Genomic DNA, 25,260 nt, shown 5'->3' with positions numbered 1-25,260 from the left:
ATCAGGAGACACATGTCTGATTTCCCCATTCTTGTTGATGCTAAGTTTTGTTCACATGGTTAAGGTATTGTGTTTCAGATCTCTCTTATTGTAAAAGCATAATTATCTGTGGGATGATATTTTGAGACCATGTGAATATCTTGTTCTGCAGTATCTTTTCACCCAGTAAATGTAGCATATTTCATCAAACTTTAACTTTGCAGTCTTAAGTGCAAACACTCAAAATGTCTATCCAGTACCAATTATTCTGTTTCTTCAAAAACATGAATTGCTTGGTTGTCTTACATTTATAGTAAATAAATAAGATTAAACAGCCTTGTTCAAATACAGTTCACACATGTATTTAAGTTGTATTAATCCTGAAATCTAGATCATGTCCACATTAACTGGTCATAACTTCGTATATATACATGGAATCTTCTTGCCAGATACACTGGTAATCTTGTGCTCATGAATGTGTTCTAATGATGTTGATACATCTCACGTCATAGTACTCTTTTGGACTATAGAAGTCCAAGTAGATGGACATTGTATTGGGTTAAATACTCATTTTAATAATTTACTTCAGCGGCCCTGAAAGCCATCATTCCACCCGTGTTGTTTGGAAATGAGCATGAAAACTATAGATGCTATTTAATCCCAGTTTCTCTGGTCACTGTGTGATTGCACCTTGTTTTCCTTGGGCTTCTGTAATATTTCCCTCAGTGACAAAAGGAGCCGTTAATAGTCTTTATTTTATTTTGTACCCATCTTAAAGCTAAAGTTTATATATAATGTTAATTAAACTAGAAATGTTAATAATATTTCCGAATTTACTAGAGAAAAATGATGCTATAGTTTATAATGGATAGTGAAAATGTATATCATAACATTGATTAGGTACTTTAAAATAATTTCACCAAAATTGTTTTTAATATTTAACTTTTAAAAATGAAAATGATTAGGTTTATATGCTTTATGTTAGCCTTTTAATTGGAGGATTGGAAGTATTAAAAATCACTGTGGGATATACTGATATTAGCATATTTATGCTTATAGTTCCTTTAGCTAGAATAACCACCAGAAATTTTTTCAGCAAAAACTTTATCAGATGGTAACAGTGATAAACTAAGTGTTGAGAATTATTAAACCAATTTCTCAAAGTATACCCACATTCTGTAAGTCTTCCACCATTTCTTCTGCAGTAGTTACTATTTTAAATAGTAGGATAGTGTGTAGTTTAACATTATAAAAGTATTATATAATCATGGTGGAGTCTGGAAAAAGAAAAAGAGGGAAAAGATTAAAGATTTCTAATCTACCACTTATGTTAGTGGATTTTTACCATACACCTGTTTTATAACCATATTTTTTTCATTTAAAAATAATTGTGAAAAGATAATTGTGAATTAATAAAATAAGCCATTATTTATTACATTAGTTGACAGTACCATAATTGAACCAATCTCTTATGTGTAATTATTGAGTTGGGTTTTACTTTAAAAAATTTTAAGTACAACCACTGCTGTAAAACAGCAACACTGTAATAATCATTCTTACAGCCAAAACACTGGGTCTTGTTGTATAATTACTTTCTCAGTATAGGTTCTTAGAAATGAAATCTCAAAGTTAGGATATCTATAGAAACATTTTTAAATATAAAATCGAGACATTGAAAGATCTATACCTTTAAGAGAGTTAATTGGTTAACTTATTGTTAATAAACTTTAACCAAAAACTTTAAAGAATAATAGCTGTTATTTTAATTCTGTAATTTATTACAAATCTATACTGGCCATGTCAAGTGTTAATTGCTTTATTTATTGTCCATATTGCATGATTATATATGTTTTTAAAGGTTATAAAGTTGTTGCTCACAGTCAGATAGTTATAAAAGCCCAATAAGATAAGTATATGTAAATCTCTCTTTGCCATTTTTGAAAGTGTTGCGGGATACTGAGTAACTACTACTCTGTGTAACATTTAGGTGTTAGATTTTGACAGACTGATTTTAAACCCAACCTTAAGCATTTACCACAGATCTGGTTCTTACTTCCCCGCCTATAAAATGTGGATGCTGCTACCAAGCTCACAGAAGGTTATGTGGAATAATATCAAATATGAACTCCCCAGAGTAGTTCCTGGTGGATAATAGTTGCTCAAATTTTCATTTCCTTTCTTTCTTCTTGTAGCTAGACATTGAGAGATTTTAGTTAACTATATAGGTCTGTTTCTAGAACACGGAGAGGCCCACTTGATTTTTCATATTAATAAATCTCTGCAAATACATAAATTTCAATGACAATATTATTACTGTTAAAAGGGTGCATAATTATAATCAACTAAATGAAAAGTTTTATTTTGAACATTCAGACATTTCTCTCGAGGTATATTTGTTCTTTTATTAGAATTTTAACATTTATGTTTTAGAAACTATTGGATTTAATAGAAGACTTGAAAAAAAAACTGATAAATGAAAGAAAAGAAAAGTTGACATTAGAATTTAAAATTCGTGAAGAGGTGACACAGGAGTTTACTCAATATTTGACTCAACGGGAAGCTGACTTTAAGTAAGTTCTTTCATGTCCTGGTAAAAATTGAGAATTTTATTTATTTGTTTAAATTTTTTTAAACTTATTTTATATTAGGTGTCTTCTGAATTCTGACCTTTATATATAGGCTTGAAAATAGTTGTTACTTAACTCCAGAATTGATTCTGAATTATGTGGATAATTATTTAAATCCGCTTTTAATGTATAAAGTACTTAATCTTAGACATTTAAAACATGGAGTAGTGCTTTTTCTGTTTCTCAATGGGATTCATTTGATTATGCAGGGAAACACTCCTTCAGGAACGAGAGATATTAGAAGAAAATGCTGAATGTCGTTTGGCTATCTTTAAGGATTTGGTTGGTAAAAGTGACACTCAAGAAGAACGAGTGAATCAAGTTTGTACTATGAAAGTTGAAACTGAAGTATGTTAACTGAAATATTAAAACCATTGAGATTTTTGGTTTAGGATTTTGTGTATCACATCAATGAAGAGAAACATTAATGTACTTTAGAATTAAAAAACTTACTATGTAGCTTTATTAAAATTAAGCATACTTTGTTAGGAATGTCAGCACACATAGTTTAAATATAGTTATTGGACTTGAAAAATTTGTGTCTGTTAAATTTATATTTCATTTGGTTTCGCTTAAATCATAATATTGATTATAGGTAGGTAGATTCCTTTTTGTTTAATTATGAATACCCCTCTCAGATATGCTTTAAACTTAAAGAATTTTAAAGATATAAAGGACCTAATGGGCCATTTACTTACTGCTCTGATGAAAACAAAAATGTTTCTGTATAAAAAAGGTTTCTGTTGCGGGCCAACTGACCATTCTCATACTGTTGAAGAAATATTCTTTTCTACTGCTTCCACTGAGGCTGAAATTGATCACATGTTTTTGTTTTTGTTTTTATTGTTTTATTTTTTAATTACTCAAATTAGGGGCCTGGGATGGTGATGTCCAGGCTTTTGCTGTCAAACCATCTTTATGTCTCTGATGTGGTTTGGGTCTTGGTCTGAGTTGTGGAAATGGAGGTTGGTTTTCTCGGCTGTCCTAACAAAGCCATTTAAGACTCATCATATAATTGAAAGTATACCTGAACTAGATAATTATAATTGTTCTATAATGACTTACCACAGTTTACCACATTGTTTTTATGGGGAAACATGTCATGTTCCATAAAACAGAAAATGAGTAATGGAACACAACTTTTTCATAATTGGAGGTACTTTGACATAATTTATTTAAAAAAATTTCAAGTTGTGAATTTTTTTGCTATGTGTTTTTAAAACTGTCGAAATCAGATGGTAACATACCGTAAGAATGAAAGCCACTGTTAACATTAGGCATGTGGTTTTTGCTATTTTTAGGAAGCACATAATTATGTAGGAATTGAAGATATTATTGATTCTCTTCAAGATGATGTCACTGATATTAAGAAACAGGCTGAAATTGCTCACTTATATATTGCATCTCTTCCTGACCCCCAGGAAGCTATTGCTTGTTTAGAAATAAAGTTTAATCAAGTTAAAGCTGAATTAGCTAAAACCAAAGAAGAATTAATCAAAACCCAGGAAGAGTTAAAAAAGAGAGAAAATGGTAAGTAGATGTATTTTACTCATATTTAAATGATATAAATGCATAAAAAGACAGCTGGTTAGTATAAGAGATTCATACGGCTTATTTACCATAGTAACCAGAAAATTATTTGATATGGGTAACATAGTTCATATTTTATCATTTTGATGGCTTTATAGTAATTTACTATTAAAAATATTATTTGCCCTCATTTACTTTTAGACTAATATTAGACAGTTGACCTCTAAAAACATAAGGGAAGAACTAAGTATTGGCTTCATTAGCAAATTATGAAATCTCATAGGAAATTGTAAAGCTGTAAATTTTGTTCCATATTCTTTATGAACTCTCTTACTAGTAGATTCTCTTGGCTTGCAGGTTTGGGATAGAGCGACTCTTGTGGAGTGGTCTTAGTCTGTTAGGCTAGTGCTTCATTCCAGCTCTGAGAGCAATATATTCATACATATGTATGACTGTCATATTTGGGTTTTAAGAAAGTTAGGTGAAATACTCTACTCTTTCCTCTGTGAAACAAGGTGGGTAGAAAATTGCAGGTAAATGGTGCCTCTCCATTAAAAAGGTACTAGCTAGAAAGGTACTAGCTCCTCTTCTCAAAGTTTTTGCATGTCGTTCATTTTTATTCTGAATGTTGAAAGTAGCTTTTTCAGAAACATTAACCTCTGGTGGTAGAATTAGTAACTGAGTGCTATGTGCTTCTAGTGCTGCCAAAAATCCTTTTTTCTGAATATAACACTAGTTAAAGTGTCTACTATAGCAGCTTGTTTTGTGATTATTCAGCGATATATTTTTTATATGCTTAGATTTCTTTTCACTATTAATTTTTATTTTTTTCAGAATCAGAAATTAACTTAAATTCATTGGTTGAAGAGCTTAAGAAATCTAATGAGGTAATACTTTAAGCTTTATTTTTGTGTTGATAAGGAACTTAATAAATAATTGAAGGAACATGGATTATGACATTTATTTTAAAAATTAAAGTATGAACGTGATTTAAAAAATTGAAAAATATGTGTCTTCACCCTCATACCTGTTTTCAGTGATGGTCACTGGAAAGTTTCTTCAGTCCTTCCAGAAAACATTTACTTACAGAGAACACATACATACATGCACTTTTTAAAATTTTTACACAGATGGAATTGTGGTTCTGTCTTTCTTCCTTTAAAAGATGTCTTGGAGATAATTCTACATCAGCACATACAGATCTATGCGCTTGGCATCTATTAGATGATTTAAACAGTAGCAGAAGACATCACAGCTACTGTTTAGACAGTTCCTAATCTTTTTTTTTTCTAGTTATTAAAATAGTAGATGCTAGTTGTAAAAATTTACTTAATTAAACTATGCAAGATAGAAAATAAAAACGTCCCCTATAATCTTTTTCCTAAAAACCAGTAAGTTTCTTGGTAGCTCTTTTAGACTTTTGCTTTATATATATTTTTTTATAGAACATGTACGATGTACTCTTTTAAGAGCTTTACATATATTAATTTACTTAAATCTCAAAACAACTTTATGATGTAGATACTGTTTATTTTTACAGAGACATTAAATAACTTGTCCAGGATTCTACAACTAGATGTTAGAGAAGCTAGGATTCAAACCCAGACTGATTCTAGATTTCTCTTACCCAATATGCTATATTGCTTCTATTTCTTTTCTTTATATAAATACATGTTATTTTTTAAATAAAAATAAGGTCATGCTATGCATAGTATGTTATCCCTGGTATTTTTGCTTAGTCTTAAACTTTGAAGAAATTCTAAGACCGTATCATATCTGCAGTTTAGTTATCCTAAAATATATTTACTAAACATTACTATTTTTCATATTTTCAAAGAAAATAATAATGCAGAATCAAAGAATTCAAGAATTGAAAGATACGATCGATCAAAAAGAGGATACTATTAACTTTCAAAACCTAAAGTTTCATGTGGGAGACACATTTAAAAGCAGTGGAAGAATTTAACTTTGCATTTGTAAATTACATTAGTATGTTTTGGTTCAAAATAAAATAGCTTAAGACTAGTTTTCTAAGATTATTAAATTGTTTATTCTGGTGTCAAATTCAATATACAATTTACAAATCTGAATTTTTAAGGACTTAAAAGAGGACATTTGGCCTCTTTGTACATAAGTAGAAGAATATGAGACGAGAAGAATTTATAGCCTTTGCCAGTTTAAGTCTCAGCTATTTGGAAGAGAAGCTCTGGGGTTAAAGGAGCTTTTAATATGCTTAGATATCCACACATAGTAAAGATGTCTATCTCTGTAACTGTAACCTAATAATATCTATCTATAGAACTATAAATGAAATTCAGTGGAATTATTTTTTTTTTCCCTTAGAGGCTTGTTTTTATTATATGCATTTTAGCTAATGTTCATATGCTTAATATCAAAGGTATTTTCTTTAAAAAATTACATTATGTACTGTAGTATGTAAAGCCTTTAAGGGTTTCATAATGGTAAATTTATATGTTTTCATAGTTGGTTTAGTCTAGGATGGTTTTTGGTTTTCTTTTTTTTTTTTGGTTAAGTTACTTCAAGTTACTTTTTAAGTAGAAATGGTATAATATATGGTAATAACGCAATAGGATGAGCACATAATAGCCAAACCTCTTTGCTTTGTTTAGAGATGATTTCGTATATCTTTTTTTTTTTTTTTTTTTTTTTGGTATATCTTTTCTCTGACCAGAAGAAGCAAGAGGGGTATCTTATCAAAAGTGACTGTTGACCCTCCTTTTTGTCTTCACAGTCAAACTCCAATACCCACCAGCTTCTCTGAATCATCTGAACATTAGGTGGGCTTTGGATACTACAGGGGTTAAATAAGCATTGTAGAAGAGTAGCTTACCTCTTGTCTAACCTCTGTCTTAATAAGCATTGTAGAAGAGTAGCTTACCTCCTGTCTAACCTCTATCTTCTCTTTTGGTATTAGTTGCATTATTCAATCTGTCTGACTTTTCTATACCTGAACTGGGAAAAACATCCTTATGATAAGTAGAGAGTAGAGATAAGAAGCATAAAATTATTTATTTCAGTCAAGAAACATGTATTCAGTGTCTACTCTGTGCCAAATACTATACCAGTCCCCTTAACGATGCCCCAGTGGGAGAGAAACCACATAAACAGAATAATGAAATGTGCAGTTGTAGTCAGTATGTGCAAGGAGCTGAGAATAGGTTGGAGTTTAGGGAATACTTTCTGGAGATTAAAATCATTAAGTTGAGTCTTAAAGAGTGAATAAAATTTAACCAGTTCAAAGTAAGCAGAGGTTGTAGTTTGTAGCCACAAGGGACAAGAATATATACTGACCTTCCACGTATGGGAGTCAGAATGCAGTCATGCAAATGAGAAGCCTCTCAGTCAGTAGGAAAGTACAAGCAATTTGTTATTCGAGAAAGTTTGAATGAAGGAGAGGTGAGACGTGAGGGCAGGGAGCAGTAGATTGGGATAAGATGGTGGAACGCCGTCAATACTGCATTAGAGTTTGGGTTTTATTTTGTAGGCAGTGAGGAGTCACTAAGTTTATTTTCTTAATTTTGAGTAGATGTTTTTGGAAACTTGGAGGACGAGATTGATATGGAGTTACACTGGAGGCAGACCAGTTAGAAGCCTCTTGGAAGAGTTCATGTGATCGTTGATGAGGACTTTGATTTAGGGTAGTTGGGTAGTGGTGGTAGAAATTAAGCAGAGGAAATTGATTTGTGAAATAAGTGGGAGTAAACTTTTTGGGGCTTGGAACCCGACTTTTTCTAGTAGCTGAATTTCTAGGCCTTGAGGCTCTTAGCACTTTTATTTGGTTATTCTCCACATGCTTTTGCTATGATCACTTGATTTGGATTTTAAGTCTGATCTTTGATTTGGTGGAGGAAAATGAAAACAAGAAAAAAAAGCCAGAGACATCATTCTGGTGACTACAACTTTGAAGACAATTGTTGGAAATTTAACAAAGAATTATATTTATTCTGTAATATGCTTGCATACCATAATATTAGTGATGTTTAAATAATAATAAGCAATATAAAATAAGCAATATTCTTAATTTAATAGTCTTGGTTTATAAATAAATTTTTTAGATAGGCTCTATACTTTATATCACCTAACTTAAAACAGTGCTAAATTGTTCACATAATACATAAATAAATGTGAAGTAGTTTGTAACTTAACCTGACCCTGCTGATGAACTGTTGATGTACGGTCACTGTTGCAAGCTTGTCTTGAAAGCAGATTTTTTCTAATCATGAAAAGGTTTATTTTGAATGGTGGTTATTTATTGTCCTTCTAACCAAGCATAACCTCGGGGCAGAGAACACTCCTTTCAATAACTGAGTTGTGTAGCATAGGTTTTTTTGGTGAAGATTGTATCATTTAAAGGAGGAAAAAAATTGACCAGGTCATTATGATGGGTCTAGAAGTGGTGAAAGAGACAATGTGAACTATGATGTAGTTGAAAATTCTCAAGCTTTGTCAGAGGTATGATCTATTTGTCCCAGGATTTTGTCATTTATTAATGACACCAAGGTACTGATAGAAAGCATGGAGGTTGTTCTTCATGACATCCTCTGTTTAGGGTGCCTTTTTTTTTTTTTTTTTTATAACCCATAACTTGTGACTTTAAAAAATAATTTCATCTATATCTCTTAAGAATAAAATGTTTGCTGATTTTATAATGTAAAATGGCATTTTGTTTTTTCATACACTTTTTTCCCCCCAAAATGGATTGCTACCAGTATATATGGATTTAAGTAATCTCTGCATAAAAAAAAAAAAAAAAAAATTCCTGCCTTTCCTGTACCTTTGATTACTTTATAGACTTGACCTTAACTGCTGAGTTTAACTTCCTTTTTCTGAATAAGACTACATGCCTCTTTTCTGCTAGACTTTTAGGGAGGCATAATATTTGCCTTAAAAAAATGAAAACCTAAATGATTTTTATCATTTAGATGAACTAAGAACACAATTTTAAAGCTGTATGTTGACTATATCTTTGTACGTAGATAGGCTAGAGGCTAAGGCCAAAGCTTTCTGGGAGTTCTTAAAGCGTAAGAGTGCTGCTTATCTCTGAGAGGCTTTGGTTACCAAACAAAGACAATTGTTGGGTTTCTAGAGTAGGGTCTCAAAATTTTACATTATTTCAGTATTTTTGTAGTTTTCTTTTCAAAGCACATTATGAATGTGACTTAGAGGTAAGTGTTTTAGGGTTCTATAGTTATCCCCAAACAAGTCTCTAACCCACATGATCACCTTAAGGAAATCCGAAGATGAATTTGTTTTTGTATCAGAATGAAACTACTCACTTAATTGATTTTAAGACAGATTTTTTTGTCTTCCTTAGTGTGTACACATTAGTTAAAATTACTCAATTGCCAGAGCCATCAGTTATTTTAGGGTGAGACATAAATAACTTAGAAAATGTCTTAACAAGTTTGAAAATAAAATTTTTATGATACACTATTGAAACATAATTTATAGTTTTTACATTTATTGTAGCTTTCTGTATGTGAACTAATCTGAATTTATTTTATTTTAGGACAAAGCTGGTACATCTTCTTTAATAATAAACAAATTGGCTTATAATGAAACAGTTGAAATGTCCACAGACAGCAAAACTGTAACTTATTCAGGAAGAAAAAGATTAAATGAAAATGAACTTCAACCACCAGCAAAGAAAGGTACTAATTTACTTGCCAATAAGAGGCCCTTGGAGTTAATTTCTAAATCAGTAAACAGAAAAGTTGCAAGAGGAAGAAATTTACTTGTCTAAGGGAAAAACCTGAGGAAATTTAACTATCACTAATATTTTCGCTAACATGTTATAAACTGTCTAGAGGATGGATGTTTTTAATGCTGCCTTTTATTATAATAAATATATTTTTAGATATTGTGCTTTTTGTCACTTTTGCATGTCTTTAATTCTTTTACTTCTGAGCTTATAATAGTTAAAACATACCACTTTTATTTTTATAATTTTAGTACCTTTTTTTTGCCAAAATGTCTCCACATTGTTTTTTCCCTTGCGTTCTTTATTTGGGGAAAAAGACATTTGACAAAAAGACTTTGAGCTAAATATTACTAATGACAAATGTTCTTGTATTTACTATAGAATTTCTAAAGAAAAAAAGTGGGTGCATACTTACTCTTTACTATTAAATCTCCCTGATTATGTGGAAGAACATATCAACTTTTACATTCTTTCTAAGCTATTTCCTTTGCAAAACTTTTGTAGTATGATACAGGGAAGTATGGCTTTCTAAGAGAAAGTACATTAGCTTTAGAATCCTGACTAGCTGCCTCACCTTGAGAATAATGTGTTAAGTTAAATATTACTTTGGTCACTAGTAAAATAAAATTAATAAATAATACCTGCTTCTTGACAAGGATGAAAACAATTGGGTAATACACTAACATATAAACACCTCATAGAACCTCAGTAAAATGTTTTCAAAAGTAGGTACCTTAAAGTATAACATTGGATACATGGTTTATAGGATATACAGTGCTTGTATGAGTTAATATGCACATTTGAGACTAATGTGCATATACCTTCTGTTATTCGTTGAAGGAGAGGTACTTTGCTATTGGTTCTTTATTTTAAAATTTTCAGTTTCAGTTGACATATATTAGTTTCAGGTGTACAACATAGTGGTTAGACATTTATATAACTTACGGAGTGATCGTCCTTTGTATCCTGCTTCTTAGAATATAGTAAAATTAAGGGCACAACATTACTTGATCACAGAAGCTTTCTGTATTCACTTCAGGGGGTTAGGAACTGTATCTATATAGTATGCATATCAGATTATGAATTTGCATGTATCTAGGACCAATATAGGTTACTGATTGCAAAAATTCTGTTTTTCTGGTATGGTGATATATCTCAGAGATAGGAAAGGAGAACATAGATGATGTAGCTAAATTTAAAAAATATTTAATTTAGGATTATTGTCCAGGTATGTTAAGATGAGTAAGACATAGACAATCTGCTATCAGGGAGTTTGGAATCTAGTAGATGAGAGCGACAAACATTTTTTCCATGTAATATAATGCACTGATATGCATAGAATAACATGAAGGACTCACTAAAATAAGAATTGTAAAATATGCCTTTTATATTCATTGGACTTATACTAACTGAAAGTAATAGGTTTCTTAACAAGGAGAATTTCAAGCCAACCCTCTCTTATAACTTTTTCTTGTGTGGATTAGTACTGCTTATTTTTCATATTATATCTGGAACTTTTAAGCATTAAGAATTTAACTCCTATGTTGATTTCACCTATAATCGTATAGGTGAAATCAACAATTAAATGGTCAATAGGGGAGTGATTAAAGGTTGAAAGGACATACAAAGTTGATTATATCAGAGCAATATTGTGTAGAAAGTTCACATATAAACATCAAACCATGAAGTTAAATAGAACAGGGGAAAAAAATTTTAAGCCCATAGAGTTACAGATTCTTAATATTTTGAAGTAATTTTCCTAGGATGTGAGATCCTAAAGAGACCCTGATCATAGTAATGGAAAATGTGTGAAAACCTAAAAAGATAAACTTGTTTATCTAGAGGATTGAGAATTATGTTGAAGATTTAATCATACAGTCTATGAGAAAAACTTGAACATAATTTTTTCTTGTGTGAGGTGAGTTAATTTGTCAAAATGAACATTAAGAAATTAAGTTTTAGCTGATAGTGCGTCTACTCTGGGCATAGTTTAATCTATACCAAGTATGATTGTTAAAATTCTATTTATATAACATTTATAAAATGCGTTAACATACTTTATATACTCTCTGGGCTTCTTACCACTATGCTATAAAGTAAGTAAGGCAGGTAGAAATATTCTTAATCTAGAATGTAGTTATTGAGCCTGATAAAAAAGCAAGCTTTGTATTCAGTTTTAATTAACTGAACTCTTCTGTATAGTTTTTTAGGCTCTAATAATAGCTAACAGTATCCTAAGAACAGTGTTCTAAGCTCATTTTTTATCTTGATCGTCACAATAATAAGATAGGTGATAGTATTTCCATTTTACATTTGACAAAGCAGTTATAGGATTAAGGAGTTTATTGATATTTACACAGATAATGAGGGTAACGCTACATTAGATTTCCCAGAATTTTAAGCAATTTTTTCCTAACTTTAGCTATGAAAATTTAAGACACTTCATTTTCAAACCACTAATTTAGTAGGTCTGTCATAATTGTACTTTAAAATTATTCTTTAGGATACGGAATGTCTGTCTTATATTATCTCATTATGTGATCTCCCCTCTGTACCATGTTATAATGATAATAAAGATGTGTGGTAGAAAATTTAAATGATACTGAAAGTCATAAAAAGAAAGTATAAATAACTGGTAATCCTACTCAGAGGTAGCTGCTGTCATTTTGGTGTACTTCCTTTGCTAACTCTATCTGCATTAAGGTACAGAACTATAATTTTTACATTAATGGGCTTATACCATGTATGTTTCACAGCCTATTTTTTTCTTTTTCATTCATTAGCTTATTTCTGTTTTTCGTTAAAAGTTTGCTTTCATGTTTCATATGTTTGAATATTGGCTTATCTGGTAACTTTTTGGTTTTATTAAGATTTGTCAGATTAATAAAAATTATCTTATTTTTAAAGGACCTATACATGTTAGTCCAACTATCACTGAAGACCAAAAGGAAAGTGAAGAAATGCAACAGAGCATTTCAGAAGATGAGGAAAACTTTAGAATTTTACCAGAAAATAATGATAATGAAGAGCTGAAAACACGATTACTCCTTGTTGAGAATGAACTTAGAAATGAAAAGGAAGAAAAAGCAGAATTAAATAAACAGATTGTTAGTTTGCAGCAGGAACTTAATTTTTCTGAGAAAAAGAGCTTTTCTTTAAGTACAGCAGTCCAACAAATTCAGTCAAATTATGACAGTGTAATTTCTGAGTTACATGTACAGAGAGGTATAAATCAAGAACAGGAGGAAAAGATCATGAAATTGTCAAAGGAGATAGAAATCACTAGAAGAAACATCACAAATAATGTTTCACAAATAAAATTAATACAAGCAAAAATAGATGAACTACGAACACTTGATCCAGTGTCTCAGGTTTCAAACATAGATTTACTCAGTCTTTGGGATTTATCAAGCAGTTCTCAAGAGGATAATTTGCCAAATACACAGTTATATCTTTTGGATAATGATTATTTGGTAAGTAAACAGGTTAAAGAATATAAAGAATTCAGTAGGCAAAGTTCTTTCCACTGTAGTATTGAAGCCATTTGGAAAGAATGTAAGGAGATTGTAAAGGCCTCCTCTAGAAAAAGTCATCAGATCCAGGAACTGGAACAACAAATTGAAAAGTTACAAGCAGAAGTAAAAACCTATGAGGATGAAAATAAGAGACTAAATACAGAGGCTAGGAAGAATAAAAATCAAGATGACCTACTAAAAGAAAAAGAAAATCTTATTCATCAACTGAAAGAAGAATTGCAAGAAAAAAATGTTAATCTTGATGTTCAAGTACAGCATGTACTTGAAGGAAAGCGAGCACTTTCAGAACTTACACAAGATGTTACTTGCTATAAAGTGAAAATAAAGGAACTCGAAACAATCTTAGAAACTCAGAAAGATGAGTGTAGTCGTTCAGCAAAGTTAGAACAAGAAATTTTGGAAAAGGACTCTATTATCTTGAAGCTAGAAGAAAATCTGAAGGAATTTCAAGCAAATCTTCAGGATTGTACCAAAAAAACCAAAGATTTAAATGAAAGGGAAGTCAGATTAAAAGAAGAAATCACACAATTAACAAATAATTTGCAAAATGCAAAGCATTCACTTCAATTAAAGGAAGAAGAAAAAGAAACCAACTGGAGAGAAACAGAAAAGTAAGCTAAATGTTATTCAAATATTTAAAATGTGCACAGCATTCATGTTGATTTTCTCATGTAGCTTCTAAATAATTTGGACATAACAGTCTGGTAAAGTATAGCATAAGTGATGAATGAAGAACTTGAACTTTGTTTATATAAACCTTTGGAAACAAAGTTCTATGCAGAAATCTTTTTATGAAATCTGAAATCTTCCTAAGGGCTCATTTATGGTTTGGAAATTCCAAATTTGTGAAAAGATGTAATTTTGTAGACTGTCACTAGTTCACACGTATGATCCCAACTTATCAGTGGTGTGTCACTATAGAAAAGTGGTTTGTGTTTTATAGGTTGAAAGAGGAGCTCTCTGCAAGTTCTGCTCTTATCCAGAATCTGAAAGCAGATATTCAGAGGAAGGAAGAAGATAATGCTGAGCTGAAAGAGAAACTGGCTGATGCTAAAAAGCAGATTAAGCAAGTACAGAAAGAGGTAGGGTACCCATTTAAATGATAAAAATGATTTTCCTTATATGTCAAATTTAGACACTGATTTTAGGATTGAATAGAACGTTTGTCACCTTTAAAATTTTTCTGAAAATAACAGTTATTTCACAAAAGAAAACTTAATCAGTTTAAACAAACTAAAGAATCTGTCATACATTAAAAATAAGTATGTGCCTCATGGAGGATTGGAATCTTGTTTCTCTTAAGGACTTCTATGTTCCAGTTTCCCACCTAAAGGTAAAAGCAAACTTAAAATGCAGATAGTATTTAGGAGAGTATGCAGTACCATTGTAACAAATTTTTATTATAGTTTAATTTTAAAATAGGAAATACAGTCAAATGATTCTAAAATCAAAATATACAAAAGTAATATACATTGAGGGAAAAAAACCTTCCACCCCTTCCAGCCATCAAGTTTCTTTCCAAAGCATCAAATGTTGTCAGTTACTTTCTTTTTACTTTTACCGCTTCTATCCTTTCTCTTCTTATAAAAAATAAAAACGTCCTGTAAATGCTATTGTAAACGTCAGTTTTTTTCATTTAGAATTATATCTTGACTGTCATTTTATGTCAGGATATATAAAGTCTCCAAAAAAGCTTTTTTATGATGACCAAATGTGTTTACGATTAGTTAATTGTCTCCTGTTTTTGGACAATTCAGATAATTCCTACTCTGCCGATTCAAATTATGTGGCAGTGTCATTTTGAACATTTGCAAGTCTTTCTGTGGTATAATTCCTGAAAGTGGGATTTATGGGTCAGTGGTTTATTTATATATTTGTAATTTTTATATTTTTTATGCTCTTTGGAGGTTATGCCAATTTACACACCAGAAGTATGTATGAGAATTAAGAGAGTATCTTTTTCTCTATACCCTTAGCTACAAAGTAGTATTTTATCATACTTTTTTGATATTTGCTAATTTAACAGGTAATGTATCTGACTATAATTCTTATTTGCATTTCATTAATTATTAGTGAACATATTTTTGTTGAAAAGCTGTTTGTATTTTTTGTTTCCATGAATTGTATTCATATCCTTTGCCTTTTTAGTTTGGGTTATTGGCTTTATTGTTATTGCTTTATAAGAGCTTATTACATATTCAGGAAATTTAGTCTTTTAAGGATATAAATTGCATATTCCTCCACCACTTTAGCCATTTTTTCTGATTTTGATTATGGTTATTTTTTGCATTGGAGCAAATTTTGATTTTCATAAATTTAAACATATTTTTCTTTTATGACTGCTTTATTTTATGTTGTACTAGACTTTTTCTAAAAGCTGAAACAGTTTTAAAGAATTACATTTTTTATTACTATGAGTTAGTTAACAAAAGAATACTTAATGTGTAAGATCTAAAAAAATTGATACAAGAAATGCTTGTAGGTCCCATCCCTACTCTGTTTCTACCCCCACAGAAGTTTATACTGAAAGTTTTATGTTTCTCTTTTTCGTAACTTTAAAAAATATAATTGAAACCATAGTTTTTAAATCTCTAAACAGCATATTGTATTTTTCTGAGACATTTTTTATATCATACTCCTCAGATTCATTTATGTATAATTGTAATTAATCACTTTTACTGCTGTATAATACTCCATTGTATGACATATTATAATTTATCCATTCTGTTGACTGAGTAGATTATTTCTTTCATGTTGCTCTTAGAGGCTCTGTTCCTGTTTTCTACACTACTAAGATACAGTTGTGCAAGAGTTTATACTCTAAGGGTTAGATTGCTGTGTCACAGAATGTGAAGGGGTGTCTCATTCTGCTTTGAAATTGTTTTCTTCTGATTGCAGGTGAAGTGCAGCATCAATTATGTTTTTATTGGCTATTTCTCTATTCCAGTTTCCACTCTGATATTTATTTGTTCATATAATTTTTTAATTGTGCTATTCTTTTTTTTATTACTATGTAAGATTTCTTTATTCTTGATTCTCATTCTTCATCAGTTAAATATATTGCAGATATCTTCAAGTTTGTCTATTGTCTTTTAGTGATTGGAGTTTTTTATTTTAATAGCATTATATATTTTCCTTTTTTAAAATTAATTAATTAATTAAATTGAAGAAATGATTAAAAATTTTTTTCCCCCTGTCTACCTCCCCTATTCCCCCTACCCTCTGGTAGCCACTAGTCCATTGTCCATGTCATGAGTGTTTTTTTGTTTGTCCTGTTCATTTGTTGCTTTTAGGTTTATATTCCACATATAAGTGATATTTCAACTTTTTCTGTCTGGCTTATTTCGCTTAGCATGATTATTTCAAGGTCCATCCATGTCGCAAATAGCAGTATTTCATCTCTTCTTATGGCTGGGTAATATTCCATTGTATATATGTACAACATCTATCGTAGGACACTTTGGTTGCTTCCATTTCCTGGCCACTGTGAATAATACTGCTATGAACATCAGTGTGCAAATATCTTTTCAGATAAGGGTTTTCAAGACTTTGGGGTAAATACCCAGTAGAGGGATTGCTGAATCATATGGTAGATCAATTCTTAATTTTTTGAGGAACCTCCATACTATTTTTCATAGTGGCTGTACCAATTTGCAGTCTCACCAGCAGGGTACGAGGGTTCCTTTTTCTCTGCATCCTCTCCAACATTTGTTATTACTTGTCCTGTTGATTATAGCTATTATAACAGGTATGAGATGGTATCTCATTGTGGTTTTGATTTGCATTTCTCTAATAGCTAGCGATGTTGAGCATCTTTTCATACATTTGTTGGCCATTTGTATGTCCTCTAGGGAGAAGTGTCTGTTCAGGTCCTTTTTTGGATTGGATTGTTTTTTGTTGTTGTTGTTATTGAGTCGTAGGAGTTCTTTGTATATTTTGGATATTAGACTCTTATCGGAAGTGTTGCCTGCAAATATATTTTCCCATTCGGATGGTTGTCTCTTTACCTTGTTGATGGTTTCTTTTGCTGAGCAGAAGCTTTTTAGTTTGATGTAGTCCTATTTATTTTTGTTTTCAGTTCCCTTGCTTTGAGGTCCAATTCATAAAATCCTCCTTAAGTCCAAGGTCCTTGAGTTTAGTTCCTGTTTTCTTCTATGCATTTTATTGTTTCAGGTCTTCTATTCAGGTCCTTAATCCATTTTGAGTTAATTTTGGTGTGTGGTGAGAGACAACAGTCTAGTTTCATTCTTTTGCAGGTGGCTTTCCAGTTTTCTCAGCACCGTTTACTGAAGAGGCTTTCCTTTCTCCACTGCATGTTTTTGGCTTTTTTTGTCGAAAATTATTTGCCCATATAAATATGGGTTTACTTCTGGACTCTCGATTCTGTTGCACTGGTCCTTGTGTCTGTTTTGCTACCAATACCATGCTGTTTTGATTACTGTCGCTTTGTAGTATAATTTGAAGTCAAGCAGAGTGGTGCCTCCAGCTTCGTTCTTTTTACTCAGGATGGCTTTGGCAATTCGGAGTCTTTTGTGCTTTTTATACAAATCTGATGACTTTTTGTTCCATTTTCTAAAAAATGCCGATGAGATTTTGATGGGGATTGCATTAAATCTGTATAATGCTTTAGGTAATCGGGTCATTTTATATGTTGATTCTTCCAATCCAAGAACACGAGATATCTTTCCATTTCTTTGTATCATCTTCGATTTCTTTTATAGTTTTCATTATATAGGTTCTTCACATGTTTTGTTAAATTTACTCCTAGGTATTTTATTCTTTTTGTTGCAATTGCAAAAGGAGTTATTTTTTCCACTTCTTTTTCTTACACTTCATTATTAGAGTACAGGAATGCTATGGAGTTTTGAACATTGATTTTGTATCCAGAAACTTTACTGTATTTGTTTATTGTTTCTAGTAGTGTTCTTGTGGATTCTTTAGGGTTTTCTATATAGAGAATCACGTCATCCGCAAACAGTGACAGTTTGATTTCTTCGTTTTCTATTTAGATGCCTTTTATATCTTTCTCTTGCCTGATTGCACTCTCTAGGACCTCCAATATTATATTGAATGACAGTGGCGATAGTGGACAGCCTTGCCTTGTTTCTGATGTTAGAGGAAAGGTTTTTAGTTTTTCGCCACTAAGTATAATGTTGGCTGAGGCCTTGTCATACGTGGCCTTTATTATATTAAGGTACTTTGCTTCTGTACCGATTTTGTTAAGTGTTTTGATCATGAATGGGTGCTGTATCTTGTCGAAGGCTTTTTCTGCATCTATTGATATGTTATGATTCTTATTTTTTAATTTGTTTATGTGGCGTATCTCATTATTCGAATTGCATATTTTGAACCATCCCCGTCCCTCTGGGATGAAGCCCACTTGATTGTGGCGTATAATCTTTTTAATATGTTGCTGTATTTGGTTCGCTAGTATCTTATTTAGGATTTCTGCTTCTGTGTTCATGAGAGATGTTGGTTAATAGTTTTCTTTTTTTGTGTTATCTTTACCTGGTTTTGGTATCGGGGTGATATTAGCCTTATAAAATGAGTTGGGAAGTATTGCCTCTTCTTCGATATTTTGGAAGAGTTTGAAGAAAACAGGTATTAAATCTTTGAATGTTTGGTAGAATTCACTGGTGAAGCCATCTGGTCCTGGACTTTTACTTTTTGGTAGGTTTTTGATGATTGTTTCAATTTCCATACTGCCGATCAGTCTATTTAGATTTTCCAGTTCTTTTTGATTCAGTCTTGGAAGGTTGTATTTTTCTAAGTACTGGTCCATTTCTTCTAGGTTATTAAATTTGGTGTAATATACTTTTTCATAGTATTCTTGTATGACCTTTTTTTATTTCTGCAGTGTCTGTCATAATTTCTCCTCTTTCATCCCTGATTTTGTTTATTTGTGTCTTTTCTCTTTTTTCTTTAGCGAGTCTAGCCAGGGGTTTGTCAATTTTATCAGCCTTCTCAAGGAACCAGCTCTTTGTTTTATTTATTTTTTCTATTTTTTTTTTGTTTGTTTTCTTTTCCATTTCATTTATTTCTGCTCTAATTTTAATTATTTTTTTCCTTCTGCTGACTTTAGGCTTCATTTGTTCTTCCTTTTCTAGTTTTTTAAGATGAAGCGTTAAGTTGTTTATTTGGGCTCGTTCTTGTTTTTGGAGGTAGGCCCGTGATGATATGAACTTTCCTCTTATGACTGCTTTTGCCATGTTAAAAGTTTTGATATGTTGTACTATCATTATCATTCGTTTCTATGTTTCTCTTGATCTCTCTTTTTATTTCTTCTGTGACCCAGTTATTCTTTCATAGCATGTTGTTTAATCTCCATGTATTTGTGGTTCTTCCTGATTTCTTTTTACAGTTGATCTCTAGTTTCAAAGCATTATGATCAGAGAATATCATACGATTTCGACCCTCTTATATTTGTTGAGGCTATCTCTGTGTCTCAGTATGTGGTCGATTCTTGAGAATGTTCTGTGTGCACTAGAGAAGAATGTATAGACAGCAGTTTGGGGATAAAAGGCTCTGTAAATGTCAATTATGTCTAGTTGGTCTAATGTGTCCTTTAAGGATGTTATTGCCTTATGGATTTTCTGTTTAGATGGTCTGTCCATATCCGATAGTAGAGTATTTAGGTCCCCTACTATGATAGTGTTTTGGTCTATTTCTCTCTTTAGTTCTATTAGTAATTGCTTTATATATTTTGGGGCTCCCTGATTGGGAGCATAGATATTAATAAGTGTTATGTCTTCTTGCTGCATGATTCCCTTTATCATTATGAAGTGTCCCTCGGTATCTTTCTTTACTTTTTTTATTTTGAGGTCTCTTTCATCCGATATTAGTACCACTACTCCCACTTTTCTCTGAACGCCATTTGCTTGAAATATCATTTTCCGCCCTTTCACTTTGAGCCTATATTTGTCTTTGGAGGTGAGATGTGTCTCCTGGAGGCAGCATATGGTTGATTTTTTTTTTTTTTGATCCATTCTGCAAGTCTGTGCCTTTTTATTGGTGACTTCAGTCCATTTATATTTAGGGTGATTACTGAAATATGAAGTCTTCTTATAGCCATTTTATCTTTTACTTTCTGGTAGCTCGGTGTTTCCATTGCTTCCTTGTCCTTGTGTTTTTATTTTCTTTATTTTGGTTGGCTTTTATGGCTTTTCCCTCTGATCCTTCTTGTTTTATGTTATATACTTTGGTTCTGAATCTTTGGCGTGTGGTTACCATTATGTATACATAGTTATTGTATGTACTGGTATGCTTTTATTTTTATAAATGGGATCAACTATATGTAAATATTGCTTTTCAATTTATTCCATTTTTAAGTATTTTTTCTTCTACTTATAGAGGTATCTCTTTTTATGTAATGTTTTACTGTATAGATGACTTTTTACCATTATTCTACAGTGGGAATTAAGAGTGTTTTCTATTTTTCAAAATAAACAATGTATAGCATCAATGCTAATAATAATAATAGCATCTGAGTTTACATACATCATCTCATTTAATTCTCAGACAAATGTTAAGAGTAGGCACTGTTTTTGACTTCTGTTATCTGAGTTTACATACATCATCTCATTTAATTCTCAGACAAATGTTAAGAGTAGGCACTGTTTTTGACTTCTGTTGTATGGATAAGGAAACATGCATTAAGTGATATAACGTGTCCAAGTTCACTTAGCTAGTAAGTGGCAGAGCCAGGATGGAAACTGAACCAGCCCAATGTGCATCTTGGTGCAACATATAGTCTCTATTTATTATTGGCTGACAGTTTATTTCTGTAAAATTAATTAGGATGGTGTTTATTGCTGTAATTCTATATTTTAGAAGCGATAGAAGCAAATAATAATATATATTTATAAATATTTATTATAGTATATTTAGAACATACAGAGGGCCTAAAAAGAATGTAAAAATCCCAGGAAACCAAATCACACAGAGCCATTATTATTATGACATCACCATGATTATTTTGAAGGAGAACTTTTTTAAATTAATTTTTTTCAATATTAGAGATCTCTAGGATTGGCAAAATGGAAATTGGCTTAAAGATGTACAGAGATTACCTTTGTTTCTCTCTTTTTTTTTTTTGTTAAAGATTTTCATGCTCGTTTATGATGCTTTTGATTTCTCTAACAATTTTGTAGAATTAGGTACCGGTAACACCAAAAATCAATTACCCTTGTCTTACATGGGTACCTTTTGATCACATAATTGTTTCATTTTCATTCTCTACGTGTTATTATGAGTTTTAAATGTATATCTTGTATTACTGGATCATATTACTCAATAAACCTTGGAAATGTGAGCCAGTATTTTCCCTCTAGAATGTCTCTGTTGATTTTTCCATAATGATTTTGCTGTTGCATGCAAGGTGCTATGTTGATTCTTTTTTGAGAGAACTTACAGAGTGATATTCTTTAAACTCTGAGTTTGATATGTTGTAAGAAGAAAATTATTTCTTTATATGCATTCTACTGCTGATAATTTGAAACTCATGTAGTATGTTAGAATATGTAATTTTTCTAATGGGTTTTTAAGTGCGTGAATCTTTAACCAGTGGCCATAAATTATAAACAATAAAAAGCAATTAGTATTTTAAAAATATTTCATTTGTTTTATAAACATTATAGGTATCTGTTATGCGTGATGAGGAGAAGTTACTGAGGATTAAATTTAATGAACTGGAGAAAAAGAAAAACCAGTGTTCTCAGGATATAGATATGAAACAGCGAACCATTCAGCAACTCAAGGTAACAGTTTTGTTTTTAAAGATAGTTTAAATAGAGTCTGTATATTTTAGTGTCTAAGTAAATATATCAGTGTTTATAACATTCTCTTTTTGACCTTTTCTGGAGTCGAAAAATAAATTGGTTAAAATTAAATAACTACTAGTGATTTACCTCTTGTGAATAGAGCATGGAAAGGGAAAAGTAGTAACTTTACAGTGGAGAAACCTGGCAGACACCACCTTAACCAAGTGTTCAAGAACAATATCACCAGCTGCAAGTCAAATTGATACATGTACTTCCTGATTTGATGTCACCAGAAGGGCACATCTGTGTGGTATTCTTCCCCCAAATTCACTTCCTCAGTCTAATGGTGAGAAAACATAAGACAGACCCAAATGGAGGATGTCCTAAAAAATACCCAACCAGTAAAAACGATCAAAGTCATTAAAGGAAAGTTACCAAGGAACTATCACAGATTGGACACCAAGGAGACATAATGGCTAAGTGCAGTGTTGTATCCTGTATAGAATCCTAGAACTGAAAAAGGGCATCAGTGAAGAAACTCATGAAATTCAAATAAAGTCTGTGCTGTTATTTATAGAAGTATAAGAATGCTAATTTCTTTTTTCTATACAAAAATGATTGTTTCAATGTTCTAAATAACAGCTTCACAACTCAACTGCTGATTTTTCTGTGTCCAATGTTAGTTTCTTAATATTTAAATCAATATATCATGGTAATAGAAGATGTTAATCTTAGGGGAAGCTTAAGAGATTATACAGAAATCTATCTTTGTAACTCTTTTGCTAATCCTTTGTAATCTCCGCTGTCTTTGTAAATCTAAAATTATTTCAAAACAAAAAGTAAAAAGAAAATAAAACTCAGGTCTTGTAAAAAATATTTTTTTTAAAGGACAGTTAAGCAAACTTTCTAAACTTTCTAAATGGTTATATTTTACTCCACATCAATTAGTTGGATAAGGCAACAATAAAAGAAAAGTTGTGTTCTTTGTATGTTTGCTTTTTAGTGAAGCAAACTAATGAATATTCAGGTATAAACGTTTGATTTAAATTTTTAACTAAATATAATACTAATAAAGCAATCTGTGTTCTCATAATACGATTCAGAGATATACAGTTTCTGAAGTGATCCATTCTAAGACTTATAAAGTGAGGAGATAGTGCTGAAGTTAGATGAGATAAGTAGTGAGGTTGGATTACCTGACAGGTTAAAATTAGAATTGAAGGATTTCCGGTACGCATAATTTAATCTTACCTCTTAAGACTCTGGTTATTTTTCAAACCTTCCATCTACTTTCCATGTAGGCAATGGAGGGTTCTATTTTTCTGTATTTTGAATTTACTGATAGGAAACTTTTTTGATTTTTCTTGTTCCTCCTTTGTTAAATACTTAGTAAACCTCCATGTCCTTATTTTTGCTTTTTATAGTGAACACAGTAGCTTAAAGTGTTAAGTAAGATGACTGGGCAGTAACTTTGAGATAGTATAAAAATATAAAGTTATTATTTTTTTCTTATTACACTCTCACCCTTCCCTTTTCTCCACGGTAAAAGAAACTTGGAAACTTGAGACTAATAGCCTTGTGGGAGACAGATTTCAAACCTAATATTGAACCTTGTTTTTAAGTTCCACCATTAAATATTGTGTTTGTTACATTTGCATTTAATTCATATTCTTTCATTTTGCAGGAGCAGTTAAGTAATCAGAAAGTGGAAGAAGCTATACAGCAGTATGAGAAAGTATGCAAAGGTCAGGAGCAAACCACTACTTGTAGTACTAAAATGACTGGCAAAGTAGTTATAATAACAGTTGATTTAGCATTTTTCTTTGAAAATTCTAAAGTAAAGTAAGGGCAGCATATGCTCATCTGTAACTTTATCAAAAGAGAAAAACATTGATTCTGATGAGTAACTTATCAATGAGTAACTTTATGCTTGGAAAAATAAAACATTGAGAAATATTCAGTCAAAGCAACATTGATTTCTGTTTCTATCTAGGTAATGGCCATTATTTTTGAAAAATAAAGACAGTCAGAGTTACATAGATCACAAATGAATGGAATAGATTTCTAGACAAAATCATGTAAAGAATATAGTTCAAATGAAATGTCTTTAAAATTATATTTTATGAAGTTTTTAAAAAACATTTATTTAGTTTCAAATTGTATGTGCTGAATTATTCTTTTTTAATTCAAATTGTATTGATTTTTTATTTAAAATGTTATAAAAATACCTTTGTAGATGAAATCTATGTATTTCTGTTCATAAAATTATGCTGATTCCTTCCTATCACTCACCCCTTAACAAAAAATTGCATTTTCAGTTCCTGAGGCTTTCCCTGGCTTCTGTGTTTCTTTTAAATACTGAATGCCATTCACTTGGCTATCTTAATAAATTAAATTCTTTTTTCAAAAAAAAATTGAGATACAATACATATAACCATAAAATTTACCCTTTAAAAGTGTACATTTTAGTGGATTTTAGCATATTCACAAGGTTGTACAAACACTACCACTATCTAATTCCAGAACATTTTCATCACCCCCATAAGCCAGTCACTGTCAACCACTAGTCTACTTTCTGTTTCTCTGAATTTGCCTGTTGTAGACATTTCATGTAAGTGGTTCATAGAATATGGCCTTTTGTGTCTAACTTTTTCACTTAGAATGTTTTCAGGTTTCATCCATATGGTAGCAGGTGTCAGTACTTATTATTTTTTATGGCCAACTAATATTCCATTGTATGAATAGACCATATTTTATGTATCAGTTGATGATATAGATTATTTCCACTTTTTGGCTTTTATGAATATTTGTGTACAAGTTTTTGGGTGAACATATGTTTTCAATTCTCTTGGGGCTATATATCTAAGAGTGGAACCACTAGGTCACATGGTAACCGTGTGTTTAACTTTATGAGGAACTGTTAAAGTTTTCCACAGTAGTTACACTTCTTCCAGCAGTGGATAAGAGCTCCAGTAGTTTATATTTCTACCAGTAGTGGATAAGAGCTCCAGTTTCTCCACATTATTATTAACACTTGTTACTTTTTCATTTTTAAAGTCATATCTTTATTTGTTTCTTAAGGCTACTGTAACAAAGTACCATACTAG

The 25,260-nt window shown here is 31.3% G+C and overlaps 1 protein-coding gene across 3 annotated transcripts in view; it reads left to right on the top strand.

The window, feature by feature from the left end:
* KIF20B (kinesin family member 20B) overlaps nucleotides 1-25,260 on the top strand; it is a 69,909-nt gene that overhangs the window by 20,109 nt on the left and 24,540 nt on the right. For 2 of the 3 annotated variants that reach the window (XR_005654746.1, XM_039871758.1), the window contains exons 14-22: nucleotides 2,410-2,549; nucleotides 2,816-2,954; nucleotides 3,908-4,136; nucleotides 4,971-5,023; nucleotides 9,667-9,808; nucleotides 12,766-14,005; nucleotides 14,338-14,476; nucleotides 22,031-22,150; nucleotides 23,838-23,898. Coding sequence is in view for 2 of the 3 variants with exons in the window: in XM_039871758.1 (XP_039727692.1) it covers nucleotides 2,410-2,549; nucleotides 2,816-2,954; nucleotides 3,908-4,136; nucleotides 4,971-5,023; nucleotides 9,667-9,808; nucleotides 12,766-14,005; nucleotides 14,338-14,476; nucleotides 22,031-22,150; nucleotides 23,838-23,898 (2,263 nt within the window). In the remaining variant the exon portion in view is untranslated. The remainder of the gene's footprint in view (nucleotides 1-2,409; nucleotides 2,550-2,815; nucleotides 2,955-3,907; nucleotides 4,137-4,970; nucleotides 5,024-9,666; nucleotides 9,809-12,765; nucleotides 14,006-14,337; nucleotides 14,477-22,030; nucleotides 22,151-23,837; nucleotides 23,899-25,260) is intronic. The other variant, XM_039871759.1, reaches the window with a different exon arrangement.

The sequence above is a fragment of the Pteropus medius genome, unplaced genomic scaffold (assembly GCF_902729225.1).
Source record: "Pteropus medius unplaced genomic scaffold, Ma_sr-lr_union100, whole genome shotgun sequence".
Taxonomy (NCBI): Eukaryota; Metazoa; Chordata; class Mammalia; order Chiroptera; family Pteropodidae; genus Pteropus; species Pteropus medius.
This window is presented reverse-complemented; position numbering and strand designations above follow the sequence as displayed.